This window comes from Cervus canadensis, chromosome 2 (genome assembly GCF_019320065.1).
Source record: "Cervus canadensis isolate Bull #8, Minnesota chromosome 2, ASM1932006v1, whole genome shotgun sequence".
Classification (NCBI taxonomy): domain Eukaryota; kingdom Metazoa; phylum Chordata; class Mammalia; order Artiodactyla; family Cervidae; genus Cervus; species Cervus canadensis.
This window is the reverse complement of record NC_057387.1, coordinates 29,690,684-29,709,528: the sequence shown is the minus strand read 5'-3', so window position 1 is coordinate 29,709,528 and position 18,845 is coordinate 29,690,684. Positions and strand designations below refer to the sequence as shown.

Sequence of the window (18,845 nt, the reverse complement as noted above, 5' to 3'; positions counted from 1 at the left end):
CCTCACACACACACCTCTATATTCTTATGCCAAAAGAAAAGTTTCTTGAAATAGTGCCCATAATGTTCAGTGCTCTGTGATGTTTTCAGTTCTGTTCCAATTCATTTTTAAGCTGCTGATCATGACCTACTAAATTGCAATTCATTCCTATGAAGGACTGGGGAATATCTGTTTATGTGTATTACTCTTTCAGTTAACATACACAGTACTTACTATATACCATTTACTGTTCTTCTCCACTACTTAACTGGCTTTGTAGCCTTGGGAAAGTCGCATGTTAATGGTCAGTTTCTTCTGCACAGTAGAGATACAGTGCTGTCTCCTGCGGAGGAAGGCTGTCAGGATGAGGTGAGCTGTGTGAAGCGCTGAGCACGCTGCTCGGCAGGTAATGAGCGCTCCAGTGTGAGCACCTCTCTTGTTTCTGCTGTTGTTACTACTGTTACAGTTACTTTGGTTTGAACTTCCCATGTTTCTGAAACACTATATATATTATATATAACTTAATTTTCCCTTTAATTCTCATTATATATGTTTATACTTTTAAACTAAAGGTATATTTTAGATCTAGTGAAATGCATCAATGTTAACTGTTGAGTTCAGTAAGTTTTGACAAATTCCACTCCATTTGACCTATACTCCTATCAAGACATAAACATTCTAATCACACAAAAAGTTATCATATGCCCCTCCCTGGTCATTTGTCCTCCCTATATCCAGATGTAACCACTGTTCTGATTTTCTTCACTGTAGATTAGTTTTGCCCATTAGAACAGTCACACAGAATGTGTTTTTTGTCTGGCACTTTTTTATTTGATAGAATGATTTTCAGGTTCATCAGTATCATTGTATGTGTCAGTAATTTGTTCCTTTTTATTTCTGAATAGTATTTCTTTTGGGGGGTTGTTGGGGGGTCTTTGTTGCTGCACGTGGGTTGTGGGGGAGTGGGGGCTGTCCTTCACTGCAGAGCACGGGCTCTGAGCGCATGGGCTTCAGTAGTTCCAGCACACAGGCTCAGTAGTTGTGGTTCATGGACTTAGTTGCTCTGCAGCATGTGGGATCTTCCCAGACCAGGGATCAAGCCCATGTCCCCTGCATTGCCAGGCAGATTTTTATCCTCTGTGCCACAAGGGAGGTCCCAGAATAGTGTTCCATTGTATGAATGCATCACATTTTATTTTTATCTATTCTACTAGTGATTGATATTTGTTTCCAGTTGAGGGCTATTATGAATAAAGCTACTCTGGATAACTGTGTAGAAGTCTTTGTGAATATATGTTTTCATTTCTTTTAGACAAATACTTAGAAGTGGAATTGGAGGTAGGCATTTTCTAACTTTATGAGAAACTTCCAGGTTAATTTCCAAAATAATTATACCATCTATATGCCTACCAGCAATGTGCAAGTATTCTAGTTACTCCATACCTTTCCAGCATTTAATGTTGTTAGTCTTTAATTTTAGCTTTTCTTATGGCTGTATAGCAGTATCTTATTGTTTTAATTTACATCTCCCTGATCACTAATGAGTTGAGCATGTATTCATGTGCTTTTTGGTCATTCATATTTTATCTTTAGGTCTGTAATCCATTCCTGCTTTGTATGGTATGAGGTAGGCGTTGACTCTCATTATATTTTAAGAGATATATGGTTCCCTAAATAAAAGAGATTACGCTCTAATATGGCATTAAAAATTATACTTTCAAATCCTTAATTTATATTTAGACCATTAATTTGTTCAGGTCTTATAGAATTCCTTACACATTTTCCTCCCCACCTGAAAAAGTTGTTTCTGTAGACCCAGTCCAGAATGTATATGTAACTTGTTTCAATCACATACATAGTCTATAATAATAAAACAGAACAAAGACAAAAAACTCAACACACTTATTTCAATTTTGTTAGTTTTCTCAGGACTCTCTGGAATTTGGATGTTGAAGCAGCTACATTATTCTGTTTACCCATATTCTTATTCTATCAATAAGTAGTCTACTAGCTAGAAGTACTAGTAGTTATTTGTACTAAACATACCATTTTCAGTCTTCAAAAGAATTTATTACACTGGAGTCAGATAATAATATGATCCTCTGAACTTATGTAAGTAATTGCTTTTATAAATATCTGTGGATACAAACTGACTCCAAGGAGGATCTTTTTTTTTCTTTTTTTTTTTTACCAGCATGATGAACGTTTTATTGAAAAGACAAGGGGAATCTTTGAAGCTCATTCTACTTCAAAGTCAATTTGCTAAATATATAGATAAGTGTTAGCTCAAGTGATTATACTCAGTAAATCCTAGATTTTCAGTTCAGTTCAGTTCAGTCGCTCAGTCATGTCCCACTCTTTGCGACCCCATGAACCGCAGCATGCCAGGCCTCCCTGTCCATCACCAACTCCCAGAGTTTACCCCAACTCATGTCCATTGAGTCGGTGATGCCATCCAACCATCTCATCCTCTCTCATCCCCTTCTCCTCCTGACTTCAATCTTTCTCAGCATCAGGGTCTTTTCAAATGAGTCAGCCCTTCGCATCAAGTGACCAAAGTATTGGAATTTCAGCTTCAACGTCAGTCCTTCCAATGAACACCCAGGACTGATCTCCTTTAGGGTGGACTGGTTGGATCTCCTTGCAGTCCAAGGAACTCTGAAGAGTCTTCTCCAACACCACAGTTCAAAAGCATCAATTCTTCGTGCTCAGCTTTCTTTATAGTCCAACTCTCACATCCATACATGACTACTGGAAAAACTGTAGCCTTGACTAGACGGACCTTTGTTAACAAAGTAATGTCTCTGCTTTTTAATATGCTGTCTAGGTTGGTCATAACTTTGCTTCCAAGGAGTAAGCGTCTTTTAATTTCATGGCTGCAATCACCATCTGCAGTGATTTTGGAGCCCAAAAAAATAAAATCAGCCACTGTTTCCCCATCTAGTTGCCATGAAGTGATGGGACCAGATGCCATTATCTTAGTTTTCTGAATGTTGAGCTTTAAGCCAACCTTTCACTCTCGTCTTTCACTTTCATCAAGAGGCTCTTTAGTTCTTCTTTACTTTCTGCCATAAGGGTGATATCATCTGCATATATGAGGTTATTGGTATTTCTCCCGGCAATCTTGATTCCAGCTTGTGCTTCCTCCAGCCCAGCGTTTCTCATTATTTACTCTGCATATAAGTTAAATAAGCAGGATGACAATACACAGCCTTGACGTACTCCTTTTCCTATTTGGAACTACTCTAGATTTTACTAACAGCAAAAAAAAAAAAGAAATTTTGACCTCACTATAATGATGAGAGTACAGAGAGGCTAAGACATCAGGAAAGAGGCTAGAAAATAAACATCTATTATATGTCTTAGGCTTAAGGCAAAATACAGAATGTAGGAAGAAAGATGTATGATAAGTGCTTTTTCCTTCAAATAACTTAAAATCTAGTGAGGAAATAAAGACAGGAAAGTGAGAAATGTGTAGAACAATGCAAGAGTTAAATACCAGTTGACCACATTATATAATTATGTCAAATACTAGTTGAAGATTGGTTGCTAAGTAAATAGAGTGTTATTGATTATCCAGGTTCCTGATATATTTTTAGTGATGTGTTACTTTTGAGTTATCTGGGATTGGTGAATTTTGTTTTGCTTTTAATGAAGATTTCCTAGCCTGATCCAGTTTTACAGAATCTTAAATCTGTGGAGTTGAGTTTAAGTCATTGACTCTAAAATAAAGGAAAATCTGTATTCTAAACTTAGCTATTGAAAAAATTAATTCATATTTATTGTACTTACTTTGTGTCAAGTACAAGAGGAAGCATTTTTACATTACTCACTTAATTTTTATAACTATAGGTATATTTGCTATCCTCATTCTACAGAAGAGGAATCTGAGGCACAGAGAAGTTAAGGTCATTGCTAAAGGTAACACAGAAAGTAATAGTGACAGGATACAGTCTCAGTTCTGTTAGGCTCTAGAGCCCAAAAGTATTAAAGAAAATAAACACATAGAAACCCAGATTTGAGAAGACAGCATTTGTGGTTCAGTGGAAGGAGTATTTGGTTTTTGATAATATATTAGAAACTTTTTTTAAGTGATGAAAATTTTCTCCTTGTTCCCATGATAAATTTTGTGCCATATTCCAAAAATTAAAGCATAATTCCAATGAAGGTAAATCCTTTTTTATCAATATTGTCCAACAGTAAAATCCAGTTTTCCTTCAGAAAGTAGTTTCCTTCCAGAACAAAGGTTATAATATCATTATCGTCTTTATCCAGAATGGTTGCTTTATTTCCAGTTGCTCAGATGGCTATTTATAGTTTATCACGGACTCCAGAGTATAAATGATTTAAGATTAATAGAATCAAACTGTATGTGAAAAGAATTCTTTTTCACATGCTTTTGGTAACATTAACAAAAACCATTGTGGAATCATGTTGTCTGTCTTTCTGATCCTTAGCACAGATAGTTAAAGGCAGAATGTTTATATTGCTGATTACTTTTATAAGTATCACTTCAGAATTGGTGGTAAATGGCAAAGATGCATATCCTAATACAGTTATGATATCAGCCTGAGTCTTGAAAATAAAACCTTCTACTTGAATATAAGCCCTCAATTAAACAAATGGGCCATAATTCTTCCACCTTTACATTTTGGACCACTTCTTATGTTGGTGATTATTACTCAAAGAATAAAGAGATTGATTTCTTATTTTAAGATTGAAATATATATAATTTATACTATTATTTATGTGTTACTATTATTTATGTGCATATATATACCTATTATACATACATAATAATTATTTAGCATAATAAATTATTTATTATAGAGAGAAGGTAACTTCTTCATATTTCTTTTTGTAGTTTATCATAGCAAAGCTGAAATTTTTGAAGAGCAAGCATGGCATATCCAAGGATATTATGTGGTTTTAAGTTTTCAGTAGTGGCATGTTTCATTCAGCCTGTAACAGTAAAAATAAATGAGTAATAGATGACTAGTATGTTTTGTCTGCTGTAGTAATATCCTCTATTATTGAATCTGTCTGATAAGCCAATTACTTATTGTTGTCTGGAATTAAAGACCATTGTGTTTTCTGACAGTGTAGGAATTTGTGTTCAGTTAAAATACATATTGTCACTAAAGTGAAAATAATGAAATTGCAAGCAACTGACTGGTTTTAGCAGCACTCCTCATCTTTTCCCCCCAAAAGTGAAATCTAGATCATTTTAAAGTTCTTATAAAATAGCTGAGATATCATTAAAATATTAAAGCTCAGCCTTGACAGTTTTTAGAATAGGTATTTAAGTCTAAATTTTAACCTGAAATGTGAATGGTAGTGGTAGCATGTCTAGTCATTCACCTTGAGAGCCAGCTTCAAAGATGGCCCTCAATGATCCTGTTGCTGATATTCACACCATTATGTAGTCCCCACTGGCCACATTTACCAGGGTTGGTCTGTGTGGGTGCTAGAACACCTCAGAAATGATGGGGAGTCACTTCTGAGATGAGGTTATAAGACAGTGGGACTTCCATCTTGATGTGTCTGTGTCTATCTGTCTCTCACTTTTGCACATCACTTGCTCTGTGGGAAGCCAGCACATGCTAGGAGACAAAACCTAACCCAACAACCAAGCTTGGAAGTGGATCCTTCAGCCCTAGTTGTGCCTTCAGATGCCTGCAGTCCTGGCCAACATCTTGACTGCAACTTCATGAGACACTGAGCCAGAACCACCCAGCTCAGCCCTCAACCCCTCCAAGATTCCTGATCCTCAGAAACTGTATGAGATTAAAAACGGTTCACTGAACATTTAAATTGGGGGTAATTTGTTAAACAGGAATAAATATCCATATGAAGTGAAGTTGCTCAGTCATGTCTGACCATGCAAGTCTATGGACTGTACCCTGCCAGGCTTCTCTATCCATGGGATTTTCCAGGCAAGAATACTAGAGTGGGTTGCCATTTCCTTCTCCAGGGGATCTTCCCGACCCAGGGATCGAACTCAGGTCTCTGCACTGCAGGCAGACTCTTTACCATCTGAGTCACCCAAATAACCATACATACTTCCACTAAACCTCTTCTTTCATTTATCAAATCTTAACATCTATTTTTGTTTATTTTTGTTGTTATTATTTAGGTTGTTAAGTGTGTAACCCATCCAATTCACCTCACTGACACATTAAGTTGGTTGGAAAATACTATATTCCATCTCATTTTCCAATCTACAGAATTCACTTTTCCCATATTCAGGCCCTTATTAGAATGTACTTAAGAGAATTGTTTCATGATAAGGCACCTTTTTTCGATTATTTCACAGATTCTTTTCACTTATATTGAAGCTACCAATTTTATATAACTGGTAATTACTATGCAAGTGATTATGTATTACAGTGAAATACTTCAAGAGAAAACAGACAGCTTGACAACTATTCTCAGAGAAGTCTGAGACCTCACCACAGAACCTCCGCATCCATTACTTGTAACTCTGTGATGCTTATTAATTCTACAGGATAATAACGGTGTGGGTTTTAAAAAGTCATATTTTTAAGGGTGAGTTAAATATGTACTCAAACCTGAGAGGAGCTTCTCAGCAGATCTGATATCAATCTTGAATTGTACTCCCAGTTCTGCTCTCCCATACCGCTTTCACCATGGTGTTCTGAAAAGGAAAAGGTCATAAAAATATTCAAGTTTGCTTTTTCCTTTTTGCCCTACTAAACCAATTTCAGTACCAATAATTGTTTCTTTTCCATAGCTAATCTTACAGAAATAGTAATCATGAATAAAAGATGTGACAGAAAAGTGGGATTTCAACTCCTTAAAGACTTTTTTTTTTTCCTTTTTTCTCTTGCTTCCTTTGTCTGTTTTGCTAAATAAGGATTTGCCATAGGACATTAATAGCTACAAATAGATACTTTCATTGAATCCTGGGTTATCAATCTCATGTTTTTATACCTGAACTTAAAGAAACACGTTCTTCATGAAAACATTGATGAGTCACATTTGTTTGACATTAATGCTCTTATATATGTAATTAAAATTAGCTTTTTTGTCAACTCTTGCCATGATTTTTTAAAAAATAATAGGACTTCCCTGGCAGTCCAGTGGTTAAGACTCCCAACTCCCAATATAGTGGGCATGGGTTCAATCCCTGGTCAGGGAACTAATATCCAGCATGCCGCAAGGTACATCCAAAATGATGATGATGATAAATAGTCAGTTTGGGAATTGGTCTTGTCTTTCTCCATCCTAAATGGACTTGATTTTGAAATTTTACTGAGAATTTTCTTTTTAATTTGGACCTCAAAATAGGATTCTGTCTTTTAATTTACATGCTCACATGTGCACACATATATATTTATAATAAGGTTAGGGGATTAGTTAACAGTAACTTACAGCAACAAATGAATTTCAAATTTCTAGTATACAGATATTATCCAAATACTCCAATAACATCATTGCTTAATATGGTTGTAGTCAAGCCAGAAGTAAAACCCAGGGCTTCTAACTCTGCTTTGAGCATTTGCCAACCAATACCAACACAAATTTGTAACACAAGGCTAATTCCTGAGTCTTGAACTTTGACAGTCTCTAACAAAGGAGAAGGCATCACATGTTCAGCACTGAAACCTATTTCTGTGTCAAAGAAACCCATGTTTGCTTTATTTTCTTGAGGGTTTTTGTTCTGTTTTTTAAGCATGGTCATTGAATTGTGTATTTTTCTTTTCAAATGTGTTCCCGTTTGTGGGTAGTGGTAGTAAAAAAATATATATAGCTCCTGATAAAATAATTTTTTTAATTGAGAAATGACAATAGTTTTTGTAACTAGATTTCATTTGAAAGCTTAAATTATACAGTACTTTGCTGTGACTTTTGAGGAAGTTTCCTCAATCCTCTATGAACACTTCATTTTTTTTTTTGTAAAATGTCTTAGGAAACATTTAAATGTCTGTTTACTAAAGTGATTGTTAATGTCCTTTGTTCACCTGCACGTAATATATGATGCTCAAATGAAATAGTACTTCAAATTTTTCCTAGCAGAGACAAGAGGGTAGCCTAAGAATCTCCGTCGACTGCCTTCCTGATCGTTTGACCTGACTTAGTGCCCAGGCCCAAAGCCCTCAGCCAGACTCCAAGCACCAGCCCACATTCCCTGCTCAAGTTCCCCGAGCCCTGAAGGGGACAGAATGGAGATGAAAGATAGCAGCTGAACAGAGGCTGGAAGAGGGGGTAGGGGGGGGATTCTGTCTGTACCCCTAGTGCTGAGAGCCTCCACCCTCTTGACCCATCAGCAGTCAAGTGAAGTTCTATGTGGAGAAATCACAGCCAGTCCTCTGTTATAATGTAGAATTATTTTTAGTATCCTTTACTTATCTGTGGCCACTTTGTTAGGTCTCTAAATCTGTAAACTCATAAAGATATTATGTTTACCGTATTTTAGAAATGCAAATGCCATAACTCAGCAAGGAAAGATAAGCTATACCCGTTGGTAATATAAGCATTCATAAGCTGAGGCAGTAAGCATGGCAGTTCAGGTCGCAGACTTTAGAGCCAGGCTGCCTGGGTTTAAATCCCAATTCTGACAGCTTGCTAGCCGAGTGACCTGAAACAAGTCACTTGACCTCTGCATAGTAATTTTCTCATCTGCAAAATGGAAATGATAGCACTACTTTAAAAGTCAAAGTAAAACTTAAATAAGGTAATCTGAATCTAAACACTTGGATCAGCATCTAGCATGTAATTAGCACTGTATAAGTATTTGTTCTCGTTAGTATGCTGTGCCCCTATTCTGATGCTGTGTCTGTACTTAGATGGCCCGTCTGATTGGTAGTCCACAGGTTACTTCATACTAACGCCACCACCTTTGATGTCTAACTGCTAGCAAATCCCCTCTTCAGTAATATTTGAAAGCAAAATGCTTATTTTTCCTTTTTTCCCAGGCCCAGCACAGAGATACTTTCATTGAAGAACGCTATGGAAAATACAACATCAGTGATCCTTTAACGGCACTCCAGAGAGACTTTGAAACCCTGAAAGAGAAGAGCGATGGCGAGAAGCAGCCAGTGTGCACCAACCCGCTCTCAGTTCTTAAGGTGGTGATGAAACAGTGCAAGCACATGCAGGAGCGCATGCTGTCGCAGCTGGCTGCCGCTGAGAGCCGGCACCGCAAGGTGGGCGACCGGCTGACACGAGCCCGCAGGCTCCCGTGACAGCTTTCCAAACAGTGCCTGATGCTTTTCTGTCAGCTGCCAGGTCTCCTGGTAGTTCAACTGGGAGGTGTCACAGGTGTCCAAAAAAAAAAGTAGCTTACCTAGGATCCAGGAGATAAAAATGAAGCTTGTTCCAAATGTTAAATTTAGGGAGTATGTCAGACACATTATTTCAGATGACATTCCTTCTTGATATGACACTCTAAAACACTTGGTATGTTTTTTCAACTCTTGATCACCCAAACTTGGCAACAGACTGGGGCTTGACCAAGCCTCGTAGCTGAACAGAGTGTTCTCTATTTGCTTACTTAAGTGATAATAGAAAGATTAATAGGTATTTGGGGAATGCTGTATCAGAGAGAGAGAATTTACCTGACTATAAACATACAAGCCAATAGATTATTTTTATTTATTTCTGGTTTTGAGTTTCATTGCATTTTACCTCTCATGAAACCATAAACAGTCCCTACAGTTGTTTACCTTAAAGCTGTTCTCTATTAGGAATGTGTGTGTGTGTGTGTGTCTGTCTGTCTGTCTGTCTGTCTCCAGGTCTTACAGCATCTAAGATAGGACCTGTGCTTTCCTCTACCTCACCTCATTGGAATTCTTCTAGTGCTTGTGATTTCATTCCCCGACTCGTCATTTATAGCTCACATTTGGCCTGGAAAAGATGCTTGGCTAGAATATGCATTTTTAAGGACTGTTGGTTTAGATTTATATCAACAAGGTGGGGGGATATCAGTGCATTTAGTAGGAAGTGTTTTATTCAGAAAAAATTGGGTTAGCAGCTGCAGTCTGATAGATCTTCGTTTACTTTATGGTTACCTGCTTTAGAGAGCCATCTGCTTAAAGTGCATCTGACAAAGTGCTTAAGGTCTTAGGTCTTGCCCACAATTTTTCTTTCCCTTCACAGAGTCCAAACAAAAAGCCAGAGTGGGAGTTCTTAACCACGAACAGGTCTCAGATGTTCTGTGACCCCCCAGAAAATACAATGAATGCCAAAAGTTTATGCATTTTATAGAAAATGAATTTTTTTTCCCCTGTCCTTACTAGAATTCTCACAGTTGCTCCAAGACCCAGAAAAGTTTAGCCTCTGGTTTAGACTGAAGTAATATGAAGACATTTATGCTCCAGTTTAAAAGATGTCAATGAGTTAGGGTTAGTTGCCTAAATTTGGGGGCTTTTACATAATATTATAAGAAAATCTACACAACATCTTTATTTAATAGGCAAGCCTGTTTTCCATTTCATACATAAAGTAATTGAGTGGTACTAAAGGGCTGGCTGGCTATCATTGCCTGTTGAAATAGTGTTGGGATTATTTATGGTCCTAGGTGATTGGGGAGAAGAAGAGTTAAAAATTTCAAGATTTCCTAATACTATATTGCAATGTAAGATAGCATTAAATGTTTTAAATCACTGCCTATCTATTCTTAAGTGTTTTATCAAAGTAGAACATTGACTTCATTAGACATCACATACTACCTAGAGACTTACAATTAACATGCATATAGTCCCAGTTTGCCTGAGAGATTTCCAGTTTAAGCCTGGTGTCTTGGCAGGGCTATTAACAATACCCACTTTGGCTCTTAGACATATTAGTGATTTAAACAGTCAACTACATGGTTACTGTGCTTATTATGAAAAATAGGGTTCCCTAGTCTACCTCTTCCCATTCCCTCTCCTCTTCAATATTAGAGACAACCACTTTTTTTCTTTTAATGTTTTATTTTGTTAGCTAACTTCCATATATTTTTCCATATTTCTAACTAATATATTGCTCTCTCACTTTATCAATTTTAGACACTTATATTTACTTCCTTTTATTATAGATGTGGATTTTGTTAGCACCCCACTTCCCTTTCCTCTTCACCCTGCCATCTTCCCAAAATAAAAATAATCCCCTTTCCTCACCTTTATTCTCTGTCATATCTGTTATTACCAAATCTGGAGGCTGTCACATTCTGTTTCTTCAGAGTATAAACATCTGGTGTATTCCTGGGCAGTAGATGCCTGGCTGGGCATTTTGTGTACAGGAATCAGGTTGAAGGGACAGATAACTCTTGAAAATACATACCTGGAACTAGTTCCCTTGTCTTCCATCCTACACCTTACCTCTTCTCTGCAATATCTGCCACCTGCAGGTACCCTATGTCTTTGGTGTCCTATAGGGCAAAACAGCTTCCTCCTTCGTACCAAGTAGCTACCATCCCTCCAGCCTCTTTCTTTCTTCAGAATATTAAAATTTGTCCGCCAAAGTTTCTCTTTTTAGGGTTTTTTTCCTTTTCATCCCATTTCTATAATTTTAGAAGACTCGCTGGAGAGGAGAAGCCAAAATCTTTTTTTAACCAGAAGGAAATACACCAGAATGTTTTCATTTTTGTATTTAAAGAGGAGTCCCAGAAAGTCTTCTTTCTCCATTCATAACAGTTGTTAGTGAAGAGAAACAATGAGAAATGGCCATGGGGGTGACAGTGCTCTGGCTTGGGGAGGTCTGGGCCAACCCGTCTCTGAATCATGAGCAGAAACTACAAAGAAATCCATAATTATTGGAATATTATGCAGTTGTAGGCAGGGTTATGTGGGGAAGTGCCCCTTTAAACCTGTACTCTCCTTAAAGTTGGGCTTAATTGCTTGGCACCAGGGTAAGTGGAATGGGTAGACAGTTAATTAAAAGGCCTTATGAAAAATCTCCACTTCAGATCTCAATAATTGAGCCTTCTCGTATGCAGGATGAAGTCTAGAGAATCTTTTTACTTCTTATCTAACTGTATACAAGATGGATATATTAATTAAGCAAGGCACAGTTAGGATGTCACCTTTTTGAAATGTTTAATTTCAGGCTTCACTCTCTGGTACCTCCAGTGATTTGAGCATCACGGGGAAAGCCTCAGCTTTCAGCTTTCCATGAATCTGCCTTACTTCATCACCTACACCTGTCCCCTAATCCCACCAAACTTATTAATTCTCTGAAACTTTTTCAGTCCCTGCAGCTAATGAGTTCCTCTTTTCTGTTTACATGCCACTTTGTGTGAGGTAAAGTACATACTGAATTTTTTTCTAGCACATATCTTTCACCCTTCTAGACAGTGTGCTCTTGATGGCCCTGACTGAGATTTACTTACTTATTTACCTATCTATGGAATGCAATCTTGGATGCTTAGATAGGCACTTACTGTTAAATTGTATTCTAAGTGTGACTCCCTATATTTGGAAATGATTTTTTTAAATTCCTTAAAGGTAATCCTAGACCTTGAAGAGGAAAGGCAGAGGCATGCACAGGACACAGCTGAAGGCGATGATGTCACCTACATGCTGGAGAAGGAGCGAGAGCGGCTGACTCAACAGGTAATTAAGGTGGAAGGGCTTGGAGCAGCATTTACCTAGAGTAGCATTTCCTGAAGATTATTCTGCAGGGTATAAATTGGTGTTACTCAAAAAAAAAAAAAGGGCTTTGTGGTCAGATAACTCTAGGAATTACTGTATTAAACAAAGTTAAAGAGGCTTCCCTGGTGACTCAGATGGTAAAGAACCTGCCTGCAATGCAGGAGACCTGGGTTTGATCCCTGGGTCGGGAAGATCCCCTGGAGAAGGAAATGGCAACCCACTCCAGTGTTCTTGCCTGGAGAATTCCATGGATAGGCTACAATCCATGGAGTCACAAAGAGTCAGACACAACTAAGCGACTAACACACAAAGAGGTTTCTAACTTCAATTGTTTAGACTTTGTAGTATGCCAAAACATGCTGTAAGTCTTCAAGATCAATATAGGGTATTCTGTGTTTAGCAAATCTATGTTTTCATAAAATCTGTTAACATAGATCATTCAGCTGTGGACCTTTGTTCCATAGAACACACTTTGGGCAATACTAACTTTGAGCTTTCAAAACTTTTTTTGACTTAGGACTCCTAGTAAAAAATACATACACATATATACATATGCTTGAAACAAAAATCTCATGAAATCATACATAACCCTTACTGCTTATAATACACATTGATATTTTCACTTCTATTTCATTTGTTCAAATTTTTAATGGCTCACTAAATGGTTTCTGCATCCATTAATGGGTCTCAGAGTTTGAAAAACACTGACTAAACGGGTTCCTTGGACCCTTTCCCTCTCATTTTGTGCTTTAAGTAGGGTTGGGATGATGATTAAAGCCAATGGCATTTGTGTAGAAGAATGATTCATATGCAGCTACTTATGTTTGTTTGTTTTTAAGACCAGAAAGAATTATTACTGAAGCTTTAAAGGTTTTGTTTTCATCAGCATTCATCACAAAATCCAGTTTATATGGCTTTCTGCTTTCTGTTTTGATTGGTTCTAATCCTCTGAACTTTCCACAGACCTAGAACACAATGACGATTCAGATTCCCACTAATAACCCTTAGACAGTAAGAACTAGAAGTGCCTCCTAAATCATCAAAGCAAGATTAAGTCGTCGTGTGCACATTTTTATGTTAGGTGTTGTGATACTTAAGAACTATTTGATGTGAGCACATGGCATGTGTGGTAATCCCATGTGCCTGCCAGAGAACAGCTAACCTGATACGCTACTTGATAACAGTTGTCAGTGTCTCTTTGTTTCCTTACTGTAATCAAGATGTGTGGTGCCATTCTCTTGTAGCTGGAATTTGAAAAGTCCCAAGTGAAAAAGTTTGAAAAAGAGCAGAAGAAACTCTCCAGTCAGCTGGAAGAGGAGCGCTCCCGCCACAAGCAGCTCTCCTCCATGCTGGTCCGTGAGTGCAAGAAGGCCACCAGCAAGGCGGCGGAGGAGGGCCAGAAGGCGGGAGAGCTGAGCCTGAAACTGGAGAAGGAGAAGAGCCGAGCGAGCAAGCTGGAGGAAGAGCTGGCCGCCGAGCGGAAGCGGGGCTTGCAGACGGAGGCCCAGGTGGAGAAGCAGTTATCTGAGTTTGACATTGAAAGGGAGCAGCTGAGAGCAAAGCTGAACCGAGAAGAGAACCGGACCAGAACTCTGAAAGAAGAAATGGAGAGTTTGAAGAAGGTAGTGAAGGATCTAGAGGCTTTGCACCAGCAAAGTGGCCCCAGTGAGCAAGTGAAGAAACCAGTAACTGTGTCTAAAGGCACGGTAACTGAGCCACCCGTGCTAGTGTCTGTATTTTGCCAAACAGAGAGTTTTCAGGCAGAGAAAACACATGGGAGCAGCACAACCAAGCTGACAACCACCGAGCTGCCTGGTCCCACCACTCCCACTTACTCTTATGCAAAAACCAATGGACATTTTGACCCAGAAATGCAGACTACCAAGGAGTTGATTGCAGGCAGCAATGTAGAAAACCAAGTGCCTCCACGAGAGAAGCCTGTGGAATTGGCCCAAGAAAAAGCAGTAGAGAATGGCGGGTGTCCTGTGGGAATAGAGACACCGGTCCCAGCGCCTAGTCATCTGCCTTCCAGTGGGAGCTCCCCATCTCCCAGCAGCACTGCCTCTTCCTCTCTCACATCCTCTCCTTGCTCTTCACCAGTACTAACTAAGCGTTTATTGGGGTCATCAGCCAGCAGCCCTGGCTACCAGTCATCCTACCAAGTAGGGATCAACCAGCGGTTCCATGCAGCTCGGCACAAATTTCAGTCCCAAGCAGATCAGGACCAACAAGCCAGTGGTCTGCAGAGCCCTCCATCCAGGGATCTGTCCCCCACCCTCATAGACAACTCTGCTGCCAAGCAGCTGGCCCGGAACACGGTCACTCAGGTGCTCTCCAGATTCACTAACCAACAAGGACCAATCAAGCCCGTGTCTCCTAACAGCTCTCCCTTTGGCACAGACTACCGAAATCTGGCCAGCACTGCCAACGCAAGAGGTGACACCAGCCATTCACCTACTCCAGGAAAAGTGTCCAGTCCTCTGAGCCCCCTGTCTCCAGGGATCAAGTCCCCTACCATCCCCAGAGCTGAGAGAGGAAACCCTCCACCCATCCCACCCAAAAAGCCTGGCCTCACTCCCTCTCCATCCACTACCACGCCCCTGACCAAAACTCACTCCCAGGCATCCTCTTTGACCACTGCCGAAGACCTTGGCAGCAGCTGCTCTTCTAATGCTATTGTCGCCAATGGCAAGGATGTTGAGATACTTTTGCCTACCAGCAGCTAGTGCCTAGGAGGGAGTCTCTGTGTTTGACATTCCATCAGATTTCGTCCAGGAGCTCAAGAGTCAAACCATTGAGTCAGATCATGTTATTTATTTTGATCTTAGCTGAAACCGTCTGTATAATACATTTAGTGTGTTTCACCTTTTTGTATTTTATAAGTAGAAACTAAGTAGTTTGGAATTTTATGATTCCCATCTTTGTGCTAAAGCTAGAAGGGCACCTCAAAGACACCCAAGCTTCACAGTCACCATCACGTTATGATGGAGAAAGCTAACTGAGTACCAGGTGGTGATTTGCTGTCTGTCTGGGGACTCGAATCACTCAACACTCATTTTGAATTATGCGGAAGTGGTTCATGCAGATTTTTTATTCCAGATGAACATGTTTTAAAAGTGCCTGAAATTAGACTGCCATATGAATGTGATTCTGCAGCAAAAGCACAGAATGGATCATTTAACTGCAAAAAAAATGAGATCCTCTGTGAACTCTGAATGTTAAAAACCAACACTGCAAAAAAAAAAAAAAACCAACACTGCTTTTAATCCTCTTTTACTGTTTTAATACAAGCTTTGTGTTCAGAAATAAGGCTGCATAAGTAGAATGGGAATGCTAAAGGTGAATGAAAACTCACCACAAAGTGAGCTTTATAGAGCCCTTGAGAAGCCCTCCTGAACATTAAGCAGTTGGGGTGCTGATTTTCTTGTACTTTGGAAAAATCTCATCACTCCCAGTTTCCTGCATAAGTTCTTGAATAGAATGAAATCACATCTCCTTCAAAAATGTCTTCAGGCATCTACTGTTGTGTAAGGAACTTCTGATTCCGATTGCTATTACTTGAATAGGAAATGGTTACTCATTCTGTATAAAAGTTTTGCAACAGAATGAGATCTTTATTCTGTAATCAAAAAGCAATAACTTAAAGTTCACCCTCTTTGTAATATTATAAGTCAGAATTAAACAGGTTTTAGCAAATTGTTACACACTTATTCTCCAGGCTGCCAGCACTTGGTGTCCGTATCTGTGGAACCAAATTAACTTTTACCTAAATGAAAGTATACCTATATCTGTATAGATACACACCCCTTTACGTGTTTAACATACACACACTTAAAAACATAAATATTAGTGTGATTGTATCTTTGGAGTTTGCAATATAGTGTAAAGGATGAGTAGAAATGCATGTTAAGATTACCTACCAAAGCAACTAGACGTAGCTGGGACCCAATCAAAGAAGGAATCTTGTCCATAGGGAGGGGGAAATTTCACATGACATCAGGTCTTCAGCATCATGAAGACAAGGCCAAACCAACCCAGTGTCACAAAGCTCAACTGGTTATATAAATGAGAAAAACAAATCAGTCACTCACTCAAATGACGTATAACAGCTGGGAGCAGTGAGAGCCCTAGCAAAGGGAAGTGCCCATGCCCTGCTGAAAAGGGCACCTCCTGTGCCGCTTCAGCTGCTTGTTGCTGTGCAAGAATGCTAGACCAGGATTACCAGCTCCTGAGATTTTTATGAAATCCAAATTTTCATGAGAAACATTCTCATTTTTAAATATCAAGAACTGATCAAAATATTTTTAAATACTGCTAAACATTTCTGCAGCTGGATTTAGCTCACAAGCTGCCAAGCTGCAGCCTCTTTAATTCTAGAAACTTCTGTCATTTCCATCACAGTGAGTTTGCGCAGACAAAAGCCTCCAAGCTTTCCAACTTGTTGGCTAGCACAACCAACAAACTTCCTAGAGTATAATGACTGTCCACCTCAGACATGGTGGTTACCTGATTCTGTGTCCACAAGGATGGAGAGATCTCACATACATTCTTCTAGTCAACACTTACCCAGCAGCCAGGGCTTCCCTGGTGGCTCAGTTGGTAAAGAATCTGCCTGCAATGTGGGAGACCTGGGTTCGATCCCTGGGTTGGGAAGATCCCCTGAAAGAGCATGGCAACCCACTCCAGTATTCTTGCCTGGAGAATCCCCTTGGACAGAAGTGCCTGGCGGGCTACAGTCAATGGGGTCACAAAAGAGTCGGACTCAACTAAGTGACTTAAGAACACAGCATGACCTCCTGTTATGATTTAAACCTATTTCCTCATAACCCAGTATGAGTTGATGGGAGAAAAGCAGGTGATGGAAATCAAGATAAATCACTCTGGAGTACACTGGTGTCTGCACAGCTTATGGTTTGACTAAAGCCAATACATAAAAACAAAAAAAAAAAAAAATGAAAATACTGTTAATGCCCTAGCATGTCTACCAAATGATAAAGAGGTTATCTTAAACCTCCCAGAGCACTCATGCATTAAATTTTATTCCCATGCATTGTCACATGAACTGGAACTTTTCTAAACAGGAAAGGGGGCTATAATCCCAGAGTATTGTTACCTCTCTTGCTTTAAATGGTAATCTTACAAGTTGCATTGTGCTCTTCTTTTGTTTTGGCATAGATATATATATAGAGAGAGATACTATAAGGAAGTTTATTTCTTAGAAAGTGCACTGAATAATGTATTACTTTTACAGTGTAATATGGGGGTGGGGGAAGCGCAAAAGAAATGTGTATTTTTGCTAGTTGCCTATCTTCTGAGATAAACAAGCACAATACTGCAATGGATCAAATAATCCAGTTAGGTATTATAGATTAGTATTTAAGTTTGCCGTAGACTGTGTGTGTGTGTGCTAAGTGAGAGTTCCATGATTCACAATTCTGGTCTTAACCCATGTTGTGAGAGCTGTTCCTGGTCAACAGGTCATAATGATGTGCAGCACATAGCACAAGCACTAACTAGTTATTAACATCTGTAAAACCAAATGTACCGTGCAGAAGTCTTCATCCACTTTTATAGCAGACTACATTAAAACAACTTAAATCATACTGTCTGGGCAAAAAGTCTTGTTTGTACCAAGTGAAGAATTTGCACAATGGGGCCCATTTTGTTGGGGAAGGAGCAGGTTGGTAAAAAGGGACCACTGGCTCCTGGCTTTAAAAAAAACAAACGAAGATACACGACCCATCCAGGTTAGACCCGAAAAGGACATGGGACATTGGTTTTCCTTAGAATCTTAGAGCTGAGAGAAGCCTTCACAATAGTCCAGTCTATAATTTTTAAATCATTTTGGGGGTTCTGGACCTTTTGAGAATCTTAAGAATAGCTAGACGCTGTCCCCATAAAAATGTATATGCTCATATGCAAAATTCAGTTGATGGCTTCATTGTGTCCAGAGACCCTGAAAGCCATCCATAAATCATGTACTGTAAGATAAGAATGCCTGATCTTGTCCAGCCCTCTCATTTTACAGATGACTCATGCATCTCTTGTCTGTTAGTCCAGTGCTATTGCTGCTACACTGTTAGCAAATGCAAGTGTAGCCAGATAAAAGCACTTGAAAATCCTTTGATGTACAAAAGATGTTCACACAGCGTGGTTGTTTACATATCTACATTCCTAGCATTTAAGCCAATTACTGGTTATATCCATTTTTCAGCAAGTACTTCTTATAGCCATTTTTTCCATAATGGCCTGCGCTCACTGTCAGCAATG

The 18,845-nt window shown here is 39.1% G+C and overlaps 1 protein-coding gene across 1 annotated transcript in view; it reads left to right on the top strand.

The window, feature by feature from the left end:
• The window catches only part of CTTNBP2NL (CTTNBP2 N-terminal like), a 50,326-nt gene extending 32,148 nt beyond the window's left edge, over nt 1-18,178 (top strand). The window contains exons 3-5 of the mRNA XM_043460311.1: nt 8,919-9,149; nt 12,429-12,536; nt 13,820-18,178. Of these exons, the coding sequence (XP_043316246.1) occupies nt 8,919-9,149; nt 12,429-12,536; nt 13,820-15,301 (1,821 nt within the window). The 3' untranslated portion in view covers nt 15,302-18,178. The remainder of the gene's footprint in view (nt 1-8,918; nt 9,150-12,428; nt 12,537-13,819) is intronic.
• Nucleotides 18,179-18,845: the final 667 nt, after the last annotated feature.